Source organism: Simochromis diagramma, unplaced genomic scaffold (assembly GCF_900408965.1).
Source record: "Simochromis diagramma unplaced genomic scaffold, fSimDia1.1 OVJJ01000370.1, whole genome shotgun sequence".
Lineage (NCBI taxonomy): Eukaryota > Metazoa > Chordata > Actinopteri > Cichliformes > Cichlidae > Simochromis > Simochromis diagramma.
In genome coordinates, this window is record NW_024387012.1 from 615,844 (window position 1) to 625,048 (window position 9,205).

Sequence of the window (9,205 nt, forward strand, 5' to 3'; positions counted from 1 at the left end):
CCATGACTACTAAAAGCCTTACCGTTACGCCTATCCATTGAATAATTAGTTTCCATCAAACACAACAAGTGGATGCTACACACTGATGATGTCACGACAATAAAACAATAAAGAGAGCACAATCATTCATGATCAAGCAACAATAATTTGAATTGGGAAAATGTTCCTTCTCAAGTTACTTCTGTTTCCAGTGTTCACATTGACTATGACAGTCAAACAGTGCCATCTAGTGGCTATACAGGTTAGCAGCAGAGTAAACGTGTATTACATTTCTAATGCGACTACAGATTTGACTCTTACAATTTATCTACAGCAAATACACATAACACACAACACTAATGTTATTTTACAGATATCTACTACAGACCACCACAGCGTCTTTAAAGGTTTAGAAGGAAACGATGGAAGTCTAATGAATGCTGATGTAGAAGCCGACAGACAGTTTATTCTCTATGCTTCACACACATTTGCTGCTGTGAGAGAGGTCAGGAGAGAGCAGTCAGATTGTTGGAGCTGACTGAAAATCGAACAGGACATTTTGGGACTGTGCTGAAACATGTTTAACTGTGAGGCTGATAAGGCCAAGGTTATTGTACTGAACTAAAACTATAATCAAAACCTGGAATTGAAAAAAAAAAAAAAAAACTAAGATAAAAATAAAAACTGACTTTTGAAAAAAATAAATAAAACTTATTGAAACAATTTTATAAAGAATAGAAAAATTATCTATCCATCCACACATCTTCTCCCACTTGTTCCCACTTATTTCTCACTTGCACTTCCTACTTGGGTGTGCGGGCTAGAGTCGAGGCGACAGGCAGATTGCATCATATCTGAGTATTGATGCTGACAAGCTGCATCCTGTTGTCTCCATAATTTAAATTTCTTTATAAAAAAATACTTTGTACATAGTAAAATATAAAATGTATAAATAAAATTGAATTTATGGAATGGAATGTACGTGTACATTTTCATGGGTTTTGATCTTCTTTTAATGCCAATCATTTTATTTTATGTCCTTGACGTCTCTGCATTTCATAGGGAACCAGTCCTATATTGTATTTTTGAATCTGCCATTTCTGTGCTGTAAGACACACTTAGTTTTATCTGTTTCGTTTTCAGTTTTGAGTTTAGTATTTACTGTTCTTACCTCCTTTGTGTCCTCGTGTCTCATCATTTAACAGAAAACTCTAACAGTGTCACTGAACATTGAATTTAACCGGGAGCATTTAACTATAAATGGGAAAGATTTATGTGTAGTTATACATTTTCTTTCCTCTTCCTGCTCTTGCTCGTTCGATATTTAACAGTGAGTGTTACATTTCTGTTTTCCACATGATTACATAAAATCCCCGTTTCATATCTGATATACACACTGGATCATTCTGCTGGAATATTTCAATATTCAAATCCTGACCTTTGGCAAACAGAATCTCTGTGTTAGTGTCGCATACAACCTGCTTTTGACAGCAGTCTTTACGAACACACTGAGGAGAGACATCAAGGAGAGAACTAACCAGATGTAAGTTTAAACTTTCTTAAGTAATTTAATCACTGTACATATGGACAGATTGAGTGTAGATGATGTCATTACTCAGCATTTCTGACAGTGTTTCTATTTTTTGGTCTTAATATGATTCAAACATTAAAATTAATGAATTTATATTCTTTGACCACATATAAAAACTAAAATATTTTACATGAGTAATTTCTTTAGTACAACTGAGCATTTATATTTATATTTTTCCACTACACTCATCTAATATGGACGACTAAAAAAGCTAAAATTTGGGACTGATTGTGGATAAAGTTTCACTCATGATTAGCACAAAAACACAGGATCAGACCAAATCACAAAGTGAGTCTGCACTGCTTTAACAAAAAAGAAAAAAACAAAAAAAAGAACTTTTCAAAGGATTATCTTTATATTTAACCATCATGTGTAAGCATGAAAAACTGAAATATTAGAGGAACATTAAAATGGCATTTGGCACTAATTTACGAGCATTTAGCTGCAGCTCTTTTCTATTCTTTCCCTCTGTCCTCCTCCTTTCTTTATTTCTATGTTATGCTGGGCTACTTATGTACTGTAATGTGTGGAGAGACTTTAAAGTATTTCAGTTAGTTTATATTACCTCATATTATAAATGCCTTATCAAATAAAAACAGGGCCTAATTTGGAAAAAAATAGATTAAAATAAATATGTTTCTGTGTTGATCGTTTTGATTGTGGTTTACATATTTCAGCCTGACATACACTGTTCATGCAGCATAGAAAAGAGTTGTTACCAAACTGTCTCTATGTCAGCTCAAATATATCTGTTATAAAAGATGCTGTGGAGTTTATTTCTATTTATTCTGAGTGGTGGTTCATGCTCCATGCCCCCAGTTCTACTTTTGTAACACTTCTGGAGTCGTTACAGTAAACTAGGACCAGTTAGGTTCGACTACTAGAGTAGTAATGAGTGTGGCGTGTAATAAAGACCACAGACCTGATAATAAGTTTAAATTGCCGGCTTGTTATTTTGTAAAGACAGAGAATAGACAGTTGACACACACACTACATAACACAGTGGTTTGGGAACCACTGTGAACAACCTGATTGGGTGTGGCTGGTCACAGGAGTCACGCTGCAGCGTGCCCTTTCACAATAAGACTCTGAACACATATTTTAGCCATTTAACCTGAATTAACATAAAAACACCATGAATTAGCAAGTTTTTAACCTTTTAACATGTTTTTAAACAAATGAAATCCTATACCATGAATTATATCATTGCTGATGTTTGTTAATGAATTTTTTAACCTTTATGATCTATTTATTGACTATTTATCACCTGTAATATATTTCTTATGACTGTTTTTACTAACAGGCTATGTTAACCAGGGTTACACTTTATTCCTTTTTTTTTTTTAACGTATCAGCTCTATTTCAGCTGGTTTCATGAAAACATTTGGACTACTGAGACTATTTATGAATCTTGTGGCTCATTTATGGCCCCATTTGATGAATTGAGTTCATGATTTATCAGATTGCTGACAATCAGATTGCCTTAATTAGCAAAATTATTGAAAGCAATGTCTTCAGTTGTAGGTCAGTGCTGCTTGTTTATGTGTGCTGAACATTACACAGACCTGAGTGTTTGACAGGACAGACATGATCAGACTTTGTAACTACACACAGAATCAAGGAGAAGCCTGGATTGGACTGTACAACAACAACAACAGCAAATACTGTAATGTAGCATCACATCTCTTGGTGTGTGCTTTTATATAGCAGTTCAACAAAAGCAGATTGCACCTAGTGTGTGTTTACAGAAAACAGAAGTTCAACTAATATTCACAGTTTTACAGACAAATTTGGTAAAAAATAAAATATGAAGTGTGATAACCTGACAGTATCAAAGTCTATATGCACAATGAGAGTCACCTTTTCATTGAGCATGATATTTGTTTCCCACTCACGGCACAGGATGTGTTTACAACTAAAAGCAGAAGTAGACTTAGAATCTCATCTAATTTGCATCAATACACAAATGTATTAAAATTACTCAAGTTTTGAAAACAGACACTTTTTATATAATAAAATATATAATAAAATGGAAATAAACATAAGCAGCCTCTCACACAAACAGCTGGAATAAGCTCCAGGCTGAGTTGGACAAGTGGTTAAGAGGATGGATGGTAACATTATATATTATGAGCACTGTTTATGTTTTTGATTCAATAATCTTCAATTAGTTGATCGGCTGTAGCTGAGTAAGTGAAAGTGGTCAAACCTAGAGTTTAAGTTATTGTTATAAACATCATATTATGTCATGGGGGTCATCTCTATGGGGCTGATAACATCCAGAGCAAGTGTATATAAAGTATTATTGTACCTAAACAGACTTGTTTGTTTAGTAAAAAGTTACTTTTATGTGGAGTTTGGATTAAAAATGAGTAGATATCTTACTAGCTGCAGCTGGAGCTGTGATATATTCTCATTATTGAGTAGATCAAGTTCTCCCTGTGCTTCACACCCAGTTTAAGATAATGGATGAAGTTATTAAGCAACACAAATAAGGACGACATGTTTATATGCCTTTTGTTGATCTACGTATTTTATATTCTTTACATTATTTACATTTGATCTTTTACATTGTGTATAATGTCTATTGATTCTATTTATTTTACCAGGTTATTTTAATATTTGTGTGCAGCTCTTTGTGACTGCCTGTCTGTGAAAAGCACTTAATAAATAAACTTTATTAACTTACTTACTTATATGTTCTTGCTTCTTGGACAGCTAGCAGTGCAGTGCTTTTTTGCCATGTTTTCCTGATTGCTCATAAACATCTTTGAATCGTATTTGTAAATGACCCTTTCAATTCATTTCAATCATTCTTTCAGCGAAAATAGTCACACGCTCGTATTTTAATATTCAAATCCTGACCAGGACAAAAAGAGCTCTCTTTACTGTAGAGAATAAATTATAACATGTAAGTTTACCTGTGATATTTCCTATCATCATATATTAATCAATTTTTTTCTTTCCTGGCATAAAGTGTGCATTGAAGAAGTTTTGTTCAAGTCTTGGTTTCCTTGAGTAATAAAACATCTCTTTCATCTGTCAGCTCAAACATGCAGTGGAGTCTGTATCTGCTTATTCTGATGGGTAAGTGGATTGTTTCACCAAATATACTGTTTTTAATCTAAAGTATCTACAGATTAATGATAATTCATTAAAGATTTGCAATATTTCTAACAATACATTCACTGAATATAGATCCATCTTTATCAAGCAAAGCTTTTATCCATCATCTAAATTTGATATGATGATGGGATGATTAGTTTCTTGTATCAGCACTTTTTTTTCTTTTGCTGTTTATAAGTCAGTCTGTCTTCTTGACATGTTAGCTGGATAATAATCATTTTACTGAAGAAGCTCCTGGAAAGGAATTCAACGATATGTTTGACTGATTTATTTGACAGTTTCAACCTGTAATGTTTGATTTCTTCATTCAGACTTTTATGTATATCATTTGTCTGTATTTCAGGTCAGTGTTGCCTCTTTACATGCCGCCTGTATGAGTACCACTTTATTAAAGAAAACAAGAGCTGGTCTGAAGCACAGAGATACTGCAGAGAGAAATATACAGACCTGGCCAAAGTGTTTGACATGACAGACATGAGCAGACTCCGTAACTCTGCACAGAATCAAGGAGAAGCCTGGATTGGACTGAACAACAACACAGGTGGAAACAGGACGTGGCATTGGTCTCTGCCAGGAGTGGAATACATTCATAATGACAGCAGCTGGAATCTGAATGGAAGAACTGGTCCTGAGCAGCCTGGGAACTGTGGGAGGAAAAGATACGATAATGGAGATAAAAAGCTGGCAGATATGTCATGTGCTTTTACAACGTGGTTCATCTGCTATGATGGTGAGGAGATAATTTTAAATGATATTATAATATTGTGATTTGAAAACATAAAGAAATCAAATAATTGTGATCTCAGAAAAACGACGTAGAGTTTCAGGAGGCAAATAATTGAGGGATGTCTTTGTGTGTTTTTCTGTTTGTTTCACAGGAATGAAGAAAGACAATAAAACATTCCATTGGATAACAACATCTATGAACTGGGCACAGGCTCAGAGCTACTGCAGATCACATCACACTGACTTGGCCAGTGGACTCGATCAGGTAGATGGAGAAGAAATGAAGGCCCCGTTTAACGACTATATCTTTGGCGCATGGGTCGGTCTGTTCAGAGACAGCTGGAGGTGGTCAGATGGGAGTGATTTCTCTTTCAGATACTGGGATATGGAGTTATTCAATGATGAACAAAGCAACAAGACATGTGCTATGACTCTGTTAAACAGATCAGGAAAATGGAGCTCTGATGAATGTGACAAAGAAAAACCCTTCTTCTGTTATGATGGTGAGTTTGTACAAACGTTTTCTCTGTTTTCCAAAATGAAATACCGCTGTCATTACTGAGAAGATTCATTATGATGTGTTTGTGTAGTCATTATTGTCTGTTGTACATTTTGTTTTTATAGCAGATAAATTGATCCTGATCAAAGAAAACAAGACCTGGGAAGAAGCCTTGAATTACTGTGAAAACAACTACAAGGGGCTGGTTTCTATCACCAACCCTGAGGTGCAGGGATGGGTCCAGGAAACAGCCAAGAATGCTAAAAGTCCCTATGTTTGGATCGGACTGAGCTACAGATGCACTCTGGGATTATGGTTGTGGGTCAGTGACTACGTAGTCTGCTATGACAAGTGGGCCACAGAGGGGAAGACTGAAGGGTGTGACATGTCTGTAGGCGTGGACAGAGGAGGACAGCATGAGTGGTTCAGTCGCAGGAATAATGAGACGTATAATTTTATTTGTTCCAAACAGTAAGTTTTAAACTTAAACTCACTTACTGATTACCTATAAACCTAAAAAATATCAAATCAAATAGTCACATAGTAGGAATCACTTAATAAAATCACCTGTAATTATCCTGCTTTAACTAATCTACATTATGCTGATGCTGATGTTTCACACTGGTCTTGAGATGAATGACAGAAAATAGAAAAGGTTCTCTGGTGAGCATGTGGTGCAATCTCAGCTTTTGAATCAGTTCTTTTAAAATGTTTTTTCTAAGTTAGAGACACTTATATATAACAAAGTTATTAGACAAGCAGATGGAGAAATAGCCACAAATGTAAAGACTCTTGAACTCTTGTCAAATGTCAGGCTCAGTCACTATGGTTACAAGTCACTCTGAAACCCTGATGATCAATAAAACATCTTTATTGATTTATATTAATATGTCCACATAAAATAAAGAATGTACTTCAATTCCATAACCTGGTAAAAGAAATATATTGTGTATGTATATAGTGTTTTTACTGATGTAAACACAACAATACTGATACTGACATTTTTTTATTTAAATTTAAAATTTCACATATATATATATATATACTATTATATTTATTTGTGCTTTTCAAAGATTTGCATGTCTCTGAATTTAAAATCTGCCATCAAGGTAATGATAGAGTTTAATGTATAATGTTATGTTCCATGTTTACTGTGGATCAATGCAACCTAGTGGACATTTAAAGACACAGAATAGTTTGTCGCAGGTGAATGAAATGCAGACAAAAACACTACAATGATAAAAAAAATACTGTAAAAGCAGAGTGATTGTTGAAATACTGAGAAATGTAAATACTGCTAAATTAAAAGGAAAATATAATTTAACAAAACAGGAAGTGATGTGGACGTGAAGACACATCATTGGGTAGAAAGGTCTGTTATTGTCCCCGAGTCTTTGACTGTCTTTAGATTTTCTCTACGTTTGTGTTTTTGCTGAACTTTGGATTATGGTTGTGTTTTCTGGGTTGTTGATATTTAACTTCCTGTTATTTCCTTTTTATTTTCTTTATAAATGATACAAATGTCTTTGAGATTATTTGATGTCTTTAATTCTGAGCTTCTGTTCCAAAGATCTTCAGATTCTTTCTGTGTTTTGTGGGTTTATGACGTCCTCGTGGTTTTAGGTTTGTTGATCTCCTCTTGTGCTCCATTCTGTTCTTCAGTCTCATGTTTGTCTGTGTATTATTGTCTCAGTCTCTGCTTGTCCTTTGTTTCGTGCTCTCGCATAACTATGTTTCTCCTCCTTTGTGGTTGTTTTGGAAGAGTTATTGTTTTGAATTGTCTGTGCCTGATCTGTGGTGGTTTTGTATCTTGTAGACGTTCATCATTAAAGATGCTTAAGTTTATATCAGTTTCCCGAGTCCTCCATTTGGTTCCACATCCTGTCTGACACAGTTTTTGATAAAGTCACAGAATCCAGTATACTGCTGATTGATCTACATCTGCATTTGCATTATATGTTAGCCTGTAGTTGCCAATAAATAGTGTCTTTGATGACTATTTACCCCTTATGGCATGGCTATTCAACTAAAAGGTTAGTTGGGACAGATTTTCAAACCGAGGAATTTATCTGGGCCAGATATTTTTTTTGCAGCCAGTAAGCAGCAGATCATGATCAATTTCAAACCCACACAACTGTATTGAAAAACAAGTAATTTTTTATTCAAACCTTCTTCTTTTTTTTGCACATTTCAAATAATAACAAAAAACATTTTGATAATTCCCTTTCAAATTAAAATAAATATTTTGCTGACCACTCATTTTTCATGGGTTAGGGTTAGGGTAGGCCATGGATGGAGCACCCCGTCACAAGTATACAATGACCAGGACAGAGAGCCGAGGGATCAAACCAGGACAAGGTTATTATCGTTAACAAAAACTAACGAAATAACGAAAACTAGAAGTGAAAAAACATTTTTGTTAACGGAAATAAAAATGAAAACAAGACTTTGCAAAAAAAAGGAAAACTAACTAAAACTGTAATGAGTGTTCACAAAACTATCTAAAATTAACTGAATTTAAATGTGTTTAGTTTTCGTTGATGTGTGTGTGTCATACAATAATCTATGGTGAAAATGAAGTGTGGTTTCCAGGTATTTTTCTTGCTGTGTCTCATTATGCCAGCAGGTGGTACGTTAGTGGAGTTGTCTGTGTTGCTGCTCCGTCCTTGCACAGAATCATGTCAGGAAAAGTCGGGAGAAATTGCCAGAGTCCAAGTTGGGATTTCTTTGAATATGACTGTGTTTTAGATAAAGCAAGTGTCTTGTAGTGGAAAGAGAAAAATTAAGCGGGACATTCCTAAAGGGAAAAAAATCCCACAAACCTTAAAGTGCACTTGAAAAGCTCGCACAAGAAGGCTAACCTAGCTTACCTTGAGAAGGTAAGGGAGCACACTCAACCCTCATCCCCAGAAACAGAAGCTAACCCCAGGCAAGGCAGCGTGATGCATCCTGAGACAACTCCACAAAAAACATTAATGCAGTGCTTCCAGCAGCGACCTGATGGCTGCTGGTTGGTCAATTCGCAGGAACATCACAAGCGAGAGGAAGTGTTGGTGAATATTTTTATTGAGACTGGGATATCTACACAACTGTGTGAGTCAATTGCCTTCAAAAAGTTTAACAATTCACATGAACCAAAATTATGAACACCCGGTGTTGCAAGAGTTAATAGTCTCATTAGGGCCAAGATATATCGTTTATAGTTGCCTGGTATCAGTGGTTGCTCATCTGCCCTAATTTTTTTTTTTTTTTAAAGAACCCATAGGTGGGAATGTGAGTTGTCT

At 35.1% G+C, this 9,205-nt stretch overlaps 1 protein-coding gene across 1 annotated transcript; it reads left to right on the plus strand.

Moving 5' to 3' along the window:
• Positions 1–1,409: 1,409 nt before the first annotated feature.
• On the plus strand, positions 1,410–7,589 carry LOC120739338 (macrophage mannose receptor 1-like). Its single transcript, XM_040041091.1, has 5 exons — positions 1,410–1,522; positions 4,617–4,657; positions 5,040–5,426; positions 5,575–5,925; positions 6,047–7,589. The coding sequence occupies exons 2-5, from the start codon at positions 4,624–4,626 to the stop codon at positions 6,394–6,396; spliced, it is 1,122 nt and encodes a 373-aa protein (XP_039897025.1). The 5' UTR covers positions 1,410–1,522; positions 4,617–4,623; the 3' UTR covers positions 6,397–7,589.
• Positions 7,590–9,205: the final 1,616 nt, after the last annotated feature.

Bases quoted from the DNA above. Each gene is read 5' to 3' on its own strand.
- LOC120739338 (XM_040041091.1), top strand. From the start codon at position 4,624: ATGCAGTGGAGTCTGTATCTGCTTATTCTGATGG. The intron at 4,658-5,039 runs GTAAGTGGATTG...TCTGTATTTCAG, and splicing joins GTATCTGCTTATTCTGATGG to GTCAGTGTTGCCTCTTTACA. The intron at 5,926-6,046 runs GTGAGTTTGTAC...TTGTTTTTATAG, and splicing joins ACCCTTCTTCTGTTATGATG to CAGATAAATTGATCCTGATC.